Source organism: Cydia amplana, chromosome 11 (assembly GCF_948474715.1).
Source record: "Cydia amplana chromosome 11, ilCydAmpl1.1, whole genome shotgun sequence".
Lineage (NCBI taxonomy): Eukaryota > Metazoa > Arthropoda > Insecta > Lepidoptera > Tortricidae > Cydia > Cydia amplana.
The window spans coordinates 8,479,860-8,497,748 of record NC_086079.1 but is presented as its reverse complement, the minus strand read 5'-3'; the positions used below and the strand labels follow the sequence as shown (position 1 = coordinate 8,497,748).

Here is a 17,889-nt window from a genome sequence, read left to right as displayed (position 1 = left end):
ATATGTAAGTTTGTGACCCAAAGATGGACGTATAACGTAAATAAATAAATTTTAAATATGGAGGCCATTTTTGGGGGGTAAATGAGAAAATTTAAAAATAAAGTTTTTCAAACTATATCGTGTTATAGCTGGTCAAACAAATCTTGTCAGTAGAAAAAGGCGCGAAATTCAAATTTTCTATGGGACGATATCTCTTCGCGCCTACATTTTTCAAATTTGCCGCCTTTTGCTACTGTCAAGATCTGGTTGACCAAGTGTACATATCAAATGAAAGAGCTCATTGTAAGAATCTCAAAATTATATTTTTTTATAATTTTATGATAAATGGTTTAGCAGTTATTCAAGAAAATAGGCAAAAAATGACTAGTGTTGAGTCGCTCACTCGTGAGGCTGAGGCACCTCATTTGTACCACTCATTTTGTTAACTTGTCGCAGTACTTCGTACCGCAAAAATGTCTTACTTCACTCCTCTATTCATTTTACTCATTTACTCGCGCGCATCACAAACACCTCTTGCCACATAAATCATTCACACACTTCAAATTTCAAAAAAACTCTTATCCGTTCAAATTCACTCGCGAGTCTCGCGACCCTCAAAACTCATACACTCCTCACAACTCGCAACAGAGTCCCTGGATCGCGCGAGGCGCTAGGTGCTCGCCTGCTCGCCGACACTCAAAACTCAAATGTCTCAAATGAAGAAACGAGTAATGATCCACACTGTCAACTGCCGAACTACAAACCTTATTGCAACGACAAAAGGTCCACCGAGAAATGCGTTGAGTTTGTACCACTCACCGCCTCTCTGTGACATGAACCCCTCAAAATCCTTTCAAAATGAAACAATGAATTAGAAATACCCAAAGAGGGAGTGAGACCGACACGCGACGTACTTCAATATCGCTTCGCGTCACCACCGAAAATACGTTAACAATTAAACACGAAAGACACAAGCGTAAGCGCTGCAAGCTTTCATACATCTTAAAAAAATTGTCGCTGTTGGAATTAATGGAATAGTTGACGCTAAAAATATGCTAGTACCTCACCTCATTTGAAGTAAGACATTGTAACACCTCATTTTAGAAAATGAGGTACTCATACAAACTCATTTTAAATTGATGTCCTACCCATCACTAAAAATGACCATCCCCCCCCCCTTATCTCCGAAACTACTGGGTCTAAAATTTTGAAAAAAATACACTAAATACTCGTAGTTCTTCACCTATAGATGACAGGAAAACCTAATATGAGAAAAGTGCAGTCAAGCGTGAGTCGGACTTAATGTACCCTTGAACGAACCCTTGAATGAACCCTTGGAACGCTAGTCCGACTCGCACTTGGCCGGTTTTATCGGTAAAAGCATATCCAGACGAGCTGGGCAAATCGACCGATTTGATCAGGAAAATAATTGGCGCCAATCTCATCTAGCGTCCACACGTACACAATTTAATCACCAATTTGCATACTACCATACCATAGATACTAACTTTATTATTAAACAGTGCTTTAAGCCCTTGCTACACGGTCGCCGACAAGCCTTCTAACCGTCTGACCTTGGTCTGTCCTTGGTCAGTTTTGGTCAAATTTTGTTGTAAACAACTGTCTACACGGTCCGGGACGGACCAAGGCCACGCGGTCTGGGGGCTTGTCGGCGACCGTGTAGCAAGGGCTTAAACCATGAGCTTAAACAATATTGACGACTATGATAATAGACAAGAAAACGCGTAGGAAACGTCAAGAATAGCCGAATAATTTAAGAATACTTGAAACTTCACAACTTTGACTGTCAACATTAACTTTCTTATTTAGTCGATTAATTTTTCTTCCAAGGTGCTGAGCGAAACTAATTTGAGCTTCTTATTATTTTAATTTTTGCAAAATACTGCATAACATTCGCTAATGGTGCATAGTGTTAAATTAAAACAAATCAAATATGCTGACATAAACGTGATAATGGTGTTTTTATGTCTACTAAATCAAATATAGGTCTGTATGAAGTTGCATCGATTTTTTTGTTTATTTCGCTTATTGAGAGCTACTTTAAAATTATGTATTAATTAAAATGGGAATTACACATAAGTATTCCATTCGATAGATTTATGTGATATTACAAGGGTAAAGTAAAATGCCAACAGTATATTTTATTAATTCATAAATCAACTCCTGATTATTAATCTGCCTATTAATGTAAAAATGTAATGGTGAAAACTGTAACAAAGGTAGAAACTGTTGATTTTTAGCTTGCGTTATATTATGAAAAATAAAAAACAAAAAAAAAGGTATACTTCAATAATTCACATAGATATTAAGGTTTTTTATTGAGGTCATATTTTCATTTTACTCTCGTTATTTTTAATGGAACAAGCTCATCACCTAGTGTTGAAGTTTGTTTTTGTTGCATAACTCACAATTTTATGCGATTTTGCGATTCATTATTTTTATTACCATTACATTGAAGTATTTTTTGGTTATTATTCTATATACATAAAATTATAACTGAAGTATCATAATACCATTTCCAAATATTATTTAGAAAATTTCAGTGTGATATGTTTTCCCAACCTAACACCAACTTTTTATGCTTTATTTTGCAGGAAATTTTAAATTAAGAATCTTTTGTCATGTAACATTTATCTCTAAGATCAGTAATTATGGCGGGCCAGCGGGCCCGAGCTGGAGAATATTGACCCACAACAGACCCTAATGGAAAGAGCTAGAGGAGGCCTTTGCAAAGCAGCACATGGAGTTAAGAGACATACTCTAAACTCAGAATAAAAGGGCTTAATAGATACATAGAATTATGGAGATAGGCGAGGTTGTAATCGACAATTTTTAAAGTCATTTGGGACTTAGACAGTTTAAGCACTTTAAGCCAACTACTTAGTATAATAAAATAAGTTGGTTCTGGTGCTGTTTGATCACAGTCAACCTAACACGCTCCTCCTCACTTCGCTCATTGTTGCACCTATCTTGACTATGTAACTTACATTTTCTCCATAAAAAATAGAAAAAAGAAAAATGTTACATGACAAAAGATAATTAATAAAATGTAAATTTTCCTACATGTTAAAGTAATAAAAAATTGGTGTTAGGTTGGGATAAAAATATCACACTGAAATATTTTTAAGTCCCAGAAACAGCCCCCTTTGCTACAGTCCAACCCTTTCAATACAAAAAATTCAAAGCAGTTAAGAAATAACTGAGTTTTGAGTTAATAAACATAAAAAAAACACCAAGCAACTGAATTGAGAACCTCCTTTCGGAATTTTGAAGTCAGTTAATGATTGTATGTTTATTGTATATTAAGTTATTTTCATATTATAAATAGAAATAAAGAAGCCCATGCATGCTGAATATATCATGCACCTAGATGTAACAGGGATGTTTTAACTAGGCCACTATTTGCTTAGTGCAACCCTCTACTAGTTATTGTTATAATCAACTAGCGACACGCCCCGGCTTCGCACGGTTTAACCAATTATACATAAACTTTCCTCTTGAATCACTATATCTATTTAAAAAAAAACGCATCAAAATCCGTTGCGTAGTTTTAAAGATCCAAGGATACATACAGACAGATAGACAGCGAAAACGACTTTGATTTATACTATGTAGTGATATTCCAAATCTAAATGGTTAGTAGAGAGAGATGCTTGAGAATGTGTAAACAGCGACTCCATTAGTACCATCAAGTACCATGGTATGCTAGACGCTACCAACCAAGTACCAACCAACGTTATCGCGGAATATACCCAAATCATGCTAATTTTTAATCTTCTGTTCTGGACTACCTAGAAGTGCCTCGTGAAATCCCTCGTTTGGTTGTGTACAGTATCGCGGTGGCGGGTTGCGAGCACGGCGCGGGCGGGGGCGGGGGCGGGGGCGCGGCGGGGCGCGGCGCAGACACGATCCGGCGCGTGAAGGTGAAGATGTCGTCGGTGTCGGCGCAGGGCGTGGTGGAGCGCGCGTCGGCCGAGCTGTCGCGCCGCATCACGGGGCTGGGGCTGCGCGGGCGGCGGCGCTCGCCGGGCGTGGTGGAGCGCGTGGCCAACGCGCTGTGCGGGCCCGCCGCCGCCGCGCCCCGCGTGCCCCGCCGCCGGCGCCCGTCCCCGCGCCCCCTCGTCTGGACCCAGTACGTCCAGGAGGAACGCTTCCTCGAAAAGTTCTTCCTGTATTTCAACTCCAACGAGCGACGGACGTTGGCTCAAGTCTGCACCAAGTGGCGCGACGTGCTGTACTCGTCGCCGCGGTGGTGGACCGGCCTAGTGGCGGTCCTCGACTGCCGCGAGCTTCGCTCGGCCGCCGGCTTCTGCATGCAGAGGTTCTATAACTCCTTAGTTAGAAGAGGAATCCGCGGGGTTGTGTTAGTTTCGGCTAGTGATGATGATATTAATGAATTTATAAGGCAGTTTCCCTTGTCGGCTCACCACGTCCACGCTATTAGCCTAAAAGGATGCACGATAACAGATAGAGGGCTTGAAGCGATCCTGGATCACCTACAGGTCAGTTTACTAACATCGTAACAGATCTACAAATTCTGAAATAAAGACAGATTTATTATTTAATACTGAAATGCATATTCCTTTATTGATGTAAGGTGATATTTAATCGATTTCTTCACTTTTTAGGTTCTGTTTGAACTAGAACTAACTGGTTGCAATGAAATAACAGAAGCTGGTTTATGGGCATGTCTAACTCCACGAATTGTCTCACTCACGCTTACTGACTGCATTAACATTGCTGACGAAGCCGTAAGTATTTTCAAAACCACGGATTAATTTTCAAACTAATTGGATTCAATCGAGAATTACTTCCATGGCTGTGATCGTGTAAAACTTCACGGAAGGTCTTCGAGCCTTAAGAAGTGAGGGTATTATATCTTTGACGGTTTTTTTACCCTAGAATCTTGGTACTTAAATTAATATTATCTTGCGTTTTTTAGGCTTCCGTACCTCAAAAGGAAAAAACGGAACCCTTATAGGATCACTCGTGCGTCTGTCTGTCGGTCCGACCATTCCCCCCCCCCCTTTATCTCCGAAACTACTGGGTCTAAAAGTTTGAAAATAATACACAAAATAGTTCTTTACCTATAGATGTCAGGAAAACCTATTGAAAATGTGCGGTGAAGCGTGAGTCGGACTTAATGTACGGGACCCTTGGAACGCGAGTCCGACTCGCACTTGGCCGGTTTTTTATAAATGGTACCTCGTTTTTTTACACTCATCTATACAAATTTTGCCCATAGAATTGTACTTAAAGTGGATAGTATTTGTACGTTTGATACCATATCAGAGTGTCACCTAGCATGACAGGTGATGAGATCACAAGAGACTAGAGATGACGGTAGGTATTCTTTTCAAATATATACCATAATCAAAACGAAATGCAATGCTCTAGTTCAACTCTAATTTTTGATCGTAAAGCTCAATCCGCTGTACTGTTCTTCCTGGTTTCGGCATCTGATAGGTTTTTTTTAAATACAGGTAGGAGCAGTGGCGCAACTCCTGCCGTCCCTATACGAATTCTCCCTGCAAGCGTACCATGTAACGGACGCGGCGCTCGGCTACTTCTCGCCCAAACAGAGCGCCTCGCTCAGCGTGCTGAGGTTGCACAGTTGCTGGGAGCTCACCAATCACGGCGTCGTCAATATTGGTGAGTGTTATACTATACGAGTTAGAAGCCAAGTATAGTTACCACTCAAACAGACCGCCTCACAGCGTGCTGAGTTTGCAGAGCTGCTGGGCGCTCACCAATCAAGGCCTGGTCAAAATTGGTGAGTATTATCCAATGCGACTAGGAGTTCACTAATAGTCAGTGGCTACCACCTATACAGAGTGCCATGCTGAGCATTAGCTTAGTAGCTAATTAAGTTGAGTAGTAGCTACATGACACCCGACCGTCTGTCTGTCGGTTCGTCCGCGGTTTAGCTTTGTGATCATTCGTTACTACTATTAGAAAGAAAAATAAATTATAAGAAACATCCCATACTTTTCTCTCTATCAAAAATAATAGGGGTTTCAAAAAACCTTTTTTTGATTTTGTATTGATTATTTTCATAAATAATCGCTCCAAAGATCTGGAAAAAAAACCGCCGCTGTAACTTATGCACCGTGATGGGTCAAAAAATATGAAAAACATGAAAGTAAAGAGTAATTGACTATTTAGAATGTGATCCGGTTGAGCAGTTTAAGTTTACGCAAACTGTATTCATTAGTAAAAAGGACACCTAAAATATTTTTACAGTACATATGGGGCTACTTTTCCGCACTAGTGCGTAAAATAGCACTTTTCGTGCGTATGTCGAAACTTTAAAGTGCCATATGTACTGTAAAACGTTGTTCGACACATGTGCGAATAGGTAATTCGCAACTCGTGTCGATTTAAAACACTCCCTTCCGTCGTGTTTTAATTTATCGCCACTCGTTTCGAATTTCCTCTTTTTCGCACTTGTATCGAAAATACCTATTTTAACAACCCACACGTGCCATACATCATCCAGGCAAGTTTATTAAATGTCTATAAAAATATATGGAGCCTGAACCTGAAATAGAAATAGGTACCTATACTTAACATGTTCAAAGAGCATAACAGAGAGCTTCCAATTAGTGCAACTGAGTGCTCTACATCCACATGTATTCGTGTTTCCGTGTCAAGAGACCGATCTTAGAATTGTGCCCGCTCTCGCATGCCTACAATACTTTAGTTAAATAAATGCTTGGCATACGTATTGTAACACGCTTTAGCCCATCTTAAACCTAACTGCTAGGTTATAAGAGCTATAGTTACACTGACCAAGAGTTGGCGTAGTGCGTAAAACAAATAATTAAACGGCTCGAAATGTCTCTTTGTTATCTGCACGAGCGACCGGTTCTTTTTAAATATGCATTCAAAAGTAGCCGCAGTGGAATACGTAAATATTCCTAAAAATCGCTTTACCTCCGGACGTAGGTAACTAATTATAATTTGTTAAATTAGATTATTCCTAATATATTTTAATACTAGCGACCCGCCCCGGCTTCGCACGGGTAAACCTTAACAAATTGTATACCTAACCTTCCTTAAGAGTCAATCTATTATCTATTAATAGGTGAAAACCGCATGAAAATCTATTCAGTAGTTTATGACTTATGAGTTTATCGCGAACATACATACATACAGTATACAGACGGAGAGATACGGCGGGGTACTTTGTTTTACAAGATAATACATATGTGCAATATTCGAGTATTGCATATTAAGCATTTACAAGTAGCGTTCAAGCAAAACCTTTATGGTTTCGCCCAAACGACTTACCGCAGGGTGAATACTCGATGTCGCAAAAACCTCGTAAATATTATTCATTTGCGACCTCATAACGCGACAGTCAAACTAGATCGTTGCCCTGAAATGTGTTAGCATTCATCGAACTCTTTACGACGTTGCTCGTAAATATGGGCTCAGTGACGTAATCACTTTTTTACCGCAGGATATGAGAATCGATACATAGTCCGCCTACGCTGAATGTGAAAAATATTTTTCTACGCCGCTGTATGCCTTAGGCGTTTCAACTAATTTGGCAAGTTTGCAAAGTTAAAATTACCGTACATACCTATCCAATTTGCTTGGGCATAACGTTAATATTCGATCGCGAATTTCCATTAGCTACTTTTAGTTCAGAAATGAATAAAATTAGATTAACATCCTAAAATGTATGCTAAATATTTACGAATACACGTGCCTATCACGAAAATTTAAAGAGCCATATGTACTGTAAAACGTTGTACAATACCCGTGCGTATTTCCTACTTTTCGCATTTGTATTGTAATGTACTATTACAATCTACGAAATATGAACTAAGTTAAACCTACATATATACTTCACGTTGCAAGTTGCAACAATTGCAACCAAAGAGTAAAATAAGTATTACGTGTCAATTTTTTTTTACTAGTACAGTAATTTAATTGAATAGTTATTAAAATAAATATAACAATCATAATACATAGGCAAAGGGGTAGATAATACATAGGTAGGGTAGAAAAGGGGTTTCAATCGATGTGTGGATTAATTATTATGTATGACTAATAAAACGCATTCGCTGGCGCTTTTAAATTAATTTCGCCTTCGTTTAAAACAGTTGTGTTGTAGCAATAGCAAATTCAAAACTGTAGATCTACATGTACATAAGTTTGCAAACAAAACGTATTAACATAAAAAAACATGTAAATCTGAAAACAATTTACTCAAAAAAAGTGACTCATGTGGTTGAGCTGACTTTAAAATAAAATGTAACATTTTGTTCTTTTCCCGCAGTGCATTCCCTTCCAAACCTGACAGTATTGTCACTGAGCGGGTGCAGCAAAGTGACGGACGAGGGCGTAGAGCTCCTGGCCGAGAACTTGCCGCGGCTCCGCTGCCTCGACCTGAGCTGGTGTCCGCGCGTCACCGACAACGCGCTCGAGTACATCGCCTGCGACCTCAACCACCTGGAGGAATTGACTCTAGACCGGTATGTTTCTTCCAAACCTGACAGTATTGTCACTAAGCGGGTGCAGCAAAGTGACGGATGAGGGCGTAGAGCTCCTCGCCGAGAACCTGCCGCGGCTCCGCTGTCTCGGCCTGAGCTGGTGTCCGCGCGTCACCGACAACGCGCTCGAGTACATCGCCTGCGACCTCAACCATCTGGAGGAACTCACTCTAGACCGGTATGTTTCTTTCCTGACCTACGAGCCCCTCCAATTTCATTTCATTTCATTTCATTTGTTCAATATTGTATTGTCATGTACAGTAGATGTCACATTATAAAAAGTCAGATCATGAGTATCATGACACCCTGTAAGGGCACACAATAATATCATTATTATATTCTATTCTAGGCTAGTCCATAAGGTAACATATGAACATTTACTTATTAGTAATAATTTGACACCGCTGGTGACTGGAAAATGTTCCGAAAACTCGCTGAGGGTTGTGTGATGGCTCCAACTCTTTTTGCGTTGTATTTCTCCACAGTGCTTGAGGACTCACTTCTTGCGTGCTCTGGACAAATACAACTTAGCGTCCGTTCTGACAGAAGTGTATTCGACCTGTCTCGATTTAAGTCTAAAACGAAAACCACAGAGCTCTCCGTTCTCGAGATTCTCTATGCCGACGACGTTTGCTTGATGGCCGATAGCATGGAGGCGCTTCAGTCCTACATGGATGCTCTGCAAAGGTCGTGCCTTAGATTTGGCTTAGTAATAAGCATATCCAAGACTCAAGTGCTTAAACAACCAGCCCGTAATTGCGAAGCGGACACTTCCGACCTAACTATAGAAGGGAAACCCCTAACCGAAGTGTCCTCTTTCAAGTATCTTGGGAGCCAGATCAGAAAGGATAACAGACTAGCCTCCGAGATCCCATCTAGGATTGCTAAGGCTGCGTCCACTTTCGGTCGGTTAACGCATCGTGTCTGGGGATCGCATGATCTAAAGCTGCGGACGAAGTTGTCGGTGTACAGAGCCATGGTTCTTCCGATTCTTTTGTATGCTTCGGAAACATGGTGTTTGTACAAAGGCGACATTCGCTTGCTAGACACGTTCCACTTGCGTTGTCTACGTTCCATTCTGCGTATAAAATGGCAAGATCGCGTTCCCAACACTGAAGTACTTCGTCGCTGCAAGATGCCTGGCATGGAGGCGCTCTTGATGAAGGGTCAGCTAAGATGGTGTGGGCATGTTTGGCGTATGAGTGATTGCAGACTACCGAAAGCCGTTTTCTACTCCCAGCTATCAGCTGGTAAACGGAAGCAAGGTGGGCAGCACCTACGTTACAAGGATGTGCTTAAGCGCCACCTAACTGCCTGCGGTATACCACCTGACAAATGGGAGAAGCTTGCTTCTCAGCGGCCAGAATGGCGTTCTCGCGTTAAGTTGAGCGTAAAGAACTTTGAAGACGCTCGTCTCACTGATCTTGATGCGAAACGTCAGATACGTAAATCCCGGCCAAAACCCTCCTATAATTATACGTACAATAATTCTGGTCAACTTTACTGCCCCACCTGCGATAGAGTTTTTAAAAGTAAGTTCGGCTTTGCCAGCCATATCAGAGCTCACGCTCGTAATTAGCTAGGGTCGCCGTTGCCGATTACGGCATGGATAACTATATATATATATATATAGTAATAATTTAAATTAAAAAAAATGACGACAAAGCTTAATTAATACTAAGTCTAGGAATATAATACGTCACCAATATATTATTAAATGGTAAATTGTACGTATTATATAATTTGTCAATTTATTATTAATAATTATTATATTAATTTATTGATGTTGTTTCTTATTGTGGAGTAAATATAAAGTGTGTCAATATTGACTGATCGAGCTTTTCTAGCAAAGACCTTACAATACAATAAAACAACCTCGAACGCTTGACGAAGTTTCAAATTCAAACTTGTCTAATTACAGTTGCGTGCACATAACGGATATAGGCGTGGGTTACATCAGTACGATGCAATCGTTAGTGGCGCTGTTCCTGCGCTGGTGCTCGCAGCTCCGTGACTTTGGCGTGCAACACCTTTGCGGCATGCGGTCGCTGCAGCTGTTGTCACTGGCAGGTAACAACTTTATAGCTGGTCAACCAAATCTTGTCAGTAAAAAAAGGCGCGAAATTCAAATTTTCTATGGGACGATATCCCTTCGCGCCTACATTTTTCAAATTTGCCGCCTTTTTCTACTGTCAAGATCTGGTTGACCAAGTTTATATTCGTTACCTTTTCTGTGGTCATTGGACGCACATGTATTGTACAGTTCAAGGTATACTTGGTCAAGCAGATATTGTCAGTAGAAAAAGGCGGCAAATTTGAAAAATGTAGGCGCGAAGGGATATCGTCTCATAGAAAATTTTAATTTCGCGCCTTTTTTTACTGACAAGATTTGCTTGACCAGCTATATTAAACATCTACACGGGCAAAGTGCCAAAATGATGTATACAAAACTTTATTGCCCGAACAGTAAGATCATGTGAACATAATTTTGTCACCTTGTCCGTATTGATATTTAATACTTTTGTAATGTGGCAAATGTCCACTTTCCGTGTTTAGCAGTAACGCTTTGGTTTACTGCGACATAAACGCATATTGCTTGTGTCAGCGCAACCTAACGTGTATAAAACAATAGGCATTTAGAGAATAAACGTTCAGAATGTTCTTATACTATCACACATAAGGTGTTTGACTTCCACTAACTCCTCACCCGACTCTGCTCGTCAATATACTTGCCATAGAAGAAACTTATAATATCTGACTTTGACTGTACAAAGTAAAAATAAACAGGAGTGGGTCACATCAGTACGACGCAGTAGTTGGTGCCGCTGTTCTTGCGCTGATGCTCGCAGTTGCGTGACCTTAGCGTGCAACGCCTCTGTGAGATGCGGGCGCTCTAGCTGATGTCACTGACCGGTGGCCGGGATCTTTATACACGTTACGTTATCTACCGTCATTGGGCGCATGCACGTGCACACATACATAAACGTGGGACATATCAGTACGATGCAGTTATTATAGCTGGTCAACCAAATCTTGTCAGTAAAAAAAGGCGCTAAATTCAAATTTTCTATGGGATGGTATCCCTTTGCGCCTACATTTTTCAAATTTGCCGCCTTTTTCTACTGTCAAGATCTGGTTGACCAAGTATAGTAACACTGTTCACGTGTCAGGGTGGCACCCGTACAGTCAGCAGCAGAAGTTGCTAAGCGGGCGAGGTGTTCAAAATTGCTTTGACGCGCTCTTATTCTCTAAACAATAAAGTCGCGTCAAGATCATTTTGAACACCTCGCCCGCTTAGCAACTATTGCTGCTGACTATACATCTCTGAGTGCCGCTTCAACTTAATCCCTAGGAATTTCAAAAAAATCAGGGTGTGTTTTAATCTTTGTATGATTGGCGCAGTAGGTAGTATGGAAGAAGGTTTTATTAGTAACGGAATAGTTTAACCCCCTTGTTCATAAACGCGCTACAAACCTCAATTAGCTAATAATCGTTTGTCCTTATCTGTCATTTTGACTTATGTATTTGTAAGAAAGGGACAAAACATAATGTAACTAAATCAGGTCCGGAAAGTTTTATGAATAATTAAATACTAACCGTATTTCGTCTTCCTCGCGTTGTCCCGGCATTTTGCCACGGCTCATGGGAGCCTGGGGTCCGCTTGGCAACTAATCCCAGGAATTGGCGTGGGGCATTAGTTTTTACGAAAGCGACTGCCATCTGACCTTCCAACCCATAGGGGAAACTAGGCCTTATTGGGATTAGTCCGGTTTCGTCACGATCACAGGGCGGACACGCCATACATCAGAAATGATTTGCGTTTATATGTGTGCGCGGCACGTCTGTACACGCGTCATTGAGTTTCTGACGGAATCCTGACATGTTCTCAGTAGATCGACTTACGCACACATTCATGTCGCGGCCTGTCGCGGGCGAGGTAATCCGAATCGGGGCGGGGCGGTGCGTGTCCGTTCTGTATGATAATACTATTACTTATTCTGTGTCACGATGTTTTCCTTCGCCGAAAAGCGACTGGTAAATATCAAATATTTGATAAAAGTCACAAGAATATACCTATATAATTTGAATAGGTTGCCCGCTGCTGACGTCAGGCGGTCTCTCGAGCCTGATCCAACTCCGGCAGCTGCGCGAGCTCGAGCTGACGAACTGCCCCGGCGCCTCGCCCGAGCTCTTCGACTATCTGCACGAGCATCTGCCGCGGTGCACCATCATAGAGTAAAAAAAAAATAAATAAATAAATAAATAAAACGTTTATTCAGAGATCTTTCTTATAACTAATTACATATATTCTTCTGCCAAACCACAGAGTGGTTTGTTGGCAGACGAGGCTCCTTTATGTATTTGCAAGCTAGGTAGTTGATAGGTAACTTAAACCACGTACATTCAACAGGTACTAGTCAAATTATTGTCGTTGCACTCAGTACTTTCAACTACTGTAGTACAGTCAGCAGCAGAAGTTGCTAAGCGCGCGAGGTGTTCAAAATTACCTTGACGCGCTCTTATTCTCTTAACAATAAAGTCGCGTCAAGATCATTTTGCACACCTCGCCCGCTTAGCAACTTCTGCTGCTGACTGTACGTCATATTGTATGATGCCGTTTGATCAGTATTTGTCGTTGTCGATAAGGTTGATTTTAAATTGGAGTTATATTGAAATAGCGTCTTATTGATAACCGACAATAGTACCCTTTTGGTTGAACATGACAAATTTATTTTTAAAGAGGCCGAATGTTCGGTCAGATCTTAGCGAACCGAATATCTGGCCGAATAATTCGGTTCATCTGTATCATTTAAACTATTTGAAAACGTTTCAATTAAATTAGCAGCGAATGATGAATCGTGGGTGACGATATAAATTTTCATTATAATTACTATTAAGTATACAGATATTACAGATTACCTATAAGGGGGAAGATTGCAACGAAAATAATTTTGACTCATTTATTTTAGCGCCAGCTTGCAGACACTCATAGACCTCGATTTGATCTACAGTAATGGCAAAATGGCGGCATCTATTTGTGGATTTTGGCCAAACAAACGAAAAAAGGCTCCAGCACGATATGTTAATTATTCTTAGCAATCTATTGCAGATGTGCTTTTTTGTTTGTTTGGTCTAAATCCGCCAAAAACAACCAAACAATACAAAAAGAAAGTATTTATAATTTTACGACGCACGTATTATTTTATAAGCTAGTGTTTCTGGTCCTTTTATTATTGAGTTATGTTATTGCTCATCTTTGGATTGAATGGCAATATAATGATACATATTTTGTTTTTATATTATTAAGGTATACTTATAGAAAATAAGGATAAGTCAATTGTTTAGTTTGGGTAATTATTTAGATGTGTTATTATGTTTACATAAATGGTAAAATATTTCTTCTAGAACTGTTTGTATTGATCGTTTTGCATTGCTGAACAGTTCAGAACACCTACCTATGCAAAACACACAATATGAACAAGTTCTAACTGTTTGCTCAAATTGTTTTAAATGTTATGTCGGAAACTGCGTCTGAAAAGAATATTATAAAAGTATTTATGTAATGATTTACTAATCAGCTTGTACATATTAAAATTAAAATCGGATAATTTAAAAAAGTACATAAGTATATTATTTGCGTGATTTTTCGCAGATTATATAATGAAAATACTGAAATGCAGTCTTAAAAGAGCCTAAATTTAATCATGTATTTTAACCGTTTTGACCCGTGTATTTTTCTTCTATACCAATACATAAATATTAAGTAGGTATCATGATGTACCGATGTGTATTTCCTTTGTATTAAATTCTAAATAACCTCCTTTAGAATTTCGCCTTTTAAATTGGTACAGTTGATATAATATGTACCTATTACATCTTTGTAAATAAGATCTGCATTATCGGTGGACATATTATACCCATAGAGCCGTGAGACTTCAGAAAAGGCCTCAATGTATAGTATATAATACTGAATAATTATATGATAATATTAAGACTCTTTTTTCCGATTTTGGTGTGTAGCACTGTTTTCTCAGTTCATAAAATATAATTTTTTGTGCTCTTCTCAGAGGGAACTGAATTTGGTAAGCGCATAGGTCTCGAAACGTTAATGATAGCGTAAGCGTAAGACCACACCAAGATTCCTTTTCCTGAAACATGTTGTAACATAACACACATTTGTAACATAATCTACTTTCCGTAATTGTATCAATTTCTTAGAGAAAGTTTCCATTTGTCTTTTTAAACTTCGTCCTCTACATTTCTACATAAAACTATTTCATTCACTCAACTCAACGGAACCGGAAATAAGTTTGTGCGGATATTACATACAATAAACTAAAGACTTTTATAATCATTTTCGTATTTAAAATCTAGTCAACATTTTAGGAAGTTCAATACATTTAAAGTAAAATCAACGAGGCAAATTATGAATTTCAATTAACCCGTAACTAGTTGGTGTTTCTTTACATCTACTTTTTATTTAAGGTAGAATAAATTATCGGTTTCTAAAGCAGCTGAAACTTACATTGACAAGATTGCTTTACTTTATTAAAAAAGTATTTTTAAAATAGTTACGTATTATACTTCTTGCATTTATTTATTTGACAGTATTACGCCAGCGTATAAATAAATTGCACATTGTTTTTCAGTGACTTATATGTGTTGTAACGTACATTTCAGTATTTACATGTTTTGGCTATTTTATTTATAAAGAAATGAGCGTACAATATTTTTAATTTGTCGCTATACCGTCCGAAGTTGGGAGTTTGAGTGTGCGTGTGCCTGTGTGAACACCTAAGTTCGTATCCATACGACAGAAATGCTTGAAAGATACCTTGTATGTGTTAGAGGTTAGAGACCCTACTTTCCAAGGTAACGCTTCCAAATGTTCGTGTGTATTCGGCCTTAGATTATTAGTTAAGTTGCGATAGTCTGCACAGACGAGTCGTATCCTAGACTAAAACACCAAGCATAATATTTATGAATGGCACGTTTCTCTAAAACAAACGATGCATTTAATCTTAAGCCTAATTTTTCGACGGCAACTTGTACTATATTGTCACGATTTTTCCTTTTAGAAGACAAGTCAGAAGGTTGATGTGTATCATAATAAATATATGCTTTGCAAATAGAATGAGAAAGAAGTTCTCTCGAAGTTTAACCAGTTGTTTTTTCAGCCATAGTATCGTAATATATTAGTAATGTACAATAACAAGGTGTTTCACCGGTCATGGCCGATGACTACTTAAACATTGGGGATATTTTAGAGACGAACAATTATGAAACTTAATATAATGAAGTTAAAGTTACAATTTAAATGACAATGAAAATGCTCAAGGTGGAGATTGAAATTACACATGTATCTTCATTTTTTTTTTAAACTTAACATCATGTATTCATTTGCAATCACATACACAGAAAATAAACTAATAAAAACACTTAAAATAAAACCTTATAAATAAAAAATTTGGCCTAGGTCGTGGTCGCTCGGTAGGGTACCCAGAAGACTGTCCGCATTGCCCCGCTGGATGGCAATGCTGATCCGCTGGGCAAAATATTGGCCAGCCCTCTGGTCACCAGAAGCCTCTATAAGGCGCTTTGACAGCTCCAGGTATCTTCATTACTTTAAGTTTCATTATTGTTTGCATTTATAAATTCGTTGCCGCTAGTGGGCGACAGCCATAACCGTTGCTTTGTGGTAAAATTGTCAGTTCCCATAGCAATATTATTAGCAGTAGATGTCAATGCCTGACGTATCGTCTAACTAATATACTATTCCCACCGACCGGCTGGAGTCGGGCCGCTCCGGAGCGCATTTTCAATGTAACTACATTATGTATGGCAGTAGCGACGGAATCCGACCGGAGCCGTCCGCATCCGCGAGCAGCCGCGCCAACTCTGCCCGTTCGGTGGGAATCGTACTTTACTTTACTACATAACTTTCGACCATATTGCTGTATCGGTTTGGATTTTTCTAGTCATGGAATTATTTATACCTACGTAAACACAATGTAGTTAGCATTTCCTATTAGGTAATCCTGTGACAGTTTTAAAGTAGGTAGTGTGTAATGACTAACGAGAACATGAAAAGTATGTATCCTTAACGCGTGTAGTGTGTTTAAAAAAGATTTGCAATAACAATATAGACTGGGGATTCACGTAGACAGACTGTTAATAGATTTATATACTTACTACTGTACTGTATCGTCAAGTCAATACAAACTGGGACAGTAAACATTGTTGTTTACTTAAAGTAAGGACGCAGAGCACGGAGAATTTCGTACATTGACCCGCCTGTTCCTATCTCTATCGGACGCGCGTAATTATATTGCTATCCCGCCCATGATACCGGCGGTCAATGACACTGTGCAAGCGGGACGGCAATATAACTATGCACGTGTAATAGGGAAAGGAACAGCCAGGTCAATGTACGAACTTCTTCGTGCTCAGTTTCCTTACTTTAGTAAGTGACACCAGGAGACATCTAAAGTCCCCAGTATACAATGGGCCATCGCCGGCCACTCCAAGGGACGCATTTATGCGTTAGAGGGAGCAAGTGATATTGCTATCTCATTCTACCGCATGGCTGCGTCCCTTGGAGTGGCCGGCAATGGCCCATTGTGGACTTGTTTTTTTTTTTCATCCTATGAACGCCAATTACACCTAAAGATATCGTTAGATATTGTATCCACAAAGCTACAATATCTTATATAATTTACTATATATATATTATATTTGTATAATAATTTACTATGGCGTATAATTTCAATATAACCCTTAATGCTTTCAATTAAGGTTTACTTTACATTAATTTGCAATCATCCAAGAATAGAAAAATCAAAGAATGTGATTTTTACGTTTTTGAAGGTCAAGGATCGAAAATTAGGGAGGTTTCAGTCACGATAATGTCAAACAGTTTGCATTGACTTGCGGCGCGTGAGTAAAATTAAAATAGATACCTAATATAATTCATAGTAACAAACAAAATTTATAGTAGATACGTAATTGAAAGGAAATATTGGTTTGAAGTTGCCTTTTAGAGTGTCGTATCATCTGTGGTGGAATATGTCAATTGTAATTTGAACTCATTTACACTATAAACGTGCCAGAACGTCTTCGATATAGGTACCTAGTCTTACATTTACTATCTCTTACATCTACTTAGTTCAAATTTCATTTGAGCAACTCCTATTGTCGATTGAAACTACCATATATTCTAAACCGGAATATTATAAAAGGAACTAAAAGTTTTTAAAGGAAAATGACACATGATGAGTCAGTTTTATTGTGATCTGGGGCCAGTTTCTCAAAAGCTTGTAACTTGTAATACAAGTGGAAGTCCCTTTCTGACAAAAGCTGTCAAAAAGTGACATCCGCTTGTATT

At 39.2% G+C, this 17,889-nt stretch overlaps 1 protein-coding gene across 1 annotated transcript; it reads left to right on the top strand.

Moving 5' to 3' along the window:
- Positions 1-1,724: 1,724 nt before the first annotated feature.
- LOC134652431 (F-box/LRR-repeat protein 16) lies at positions 1,725-12,744 on the top strand. Its single transcript, XM_063507619.1, has 7 exons — positions 1,725-1,986; positions 3,833-4,502; positions 4,629-4,751; positions 5,484-5,652; positions 8,291-8,486; positions 10,426-10,574; positions 12,596-12,744. Exons 2-7 carry the CDS (start codon positions 3,930-3,932, stop codon positions 12,742-12,744), a joined length of 1,359 nt encoding a protein of 452 aa, XP_063363689.1. The 5' UTR covers positions 1,725-1,986; positions 3,833-3,929.
- Positions 12,745-17,889: the final 5,145 nt, after the last annotated feature.

Bases quoted from the DNA above. Each gene is read 5' to 3' on its own strand.
- LOC134652431 (XM_063507619.1), top strand. From the start codon at position 3,930: ATGTCGTCGGTGTCGGCGCAGGGCGTGGTGGAGCGCGCGTCGGCCGAG. The intron at 4,503-4,628 runs GTCAGTTTACTA...TTCACTTTTTAG, and splicing joins CGATCCTGGATCACCTACAG to GTTCTGTTTGAACTAGAACT. The intron at 4,752-5,483 runs GTAAGTATTTTC...TTTTAAATACAG, and splicing joins TTAACATTGCTGACGAAGCC to GTAGGAGCAGTGGCGCAACT.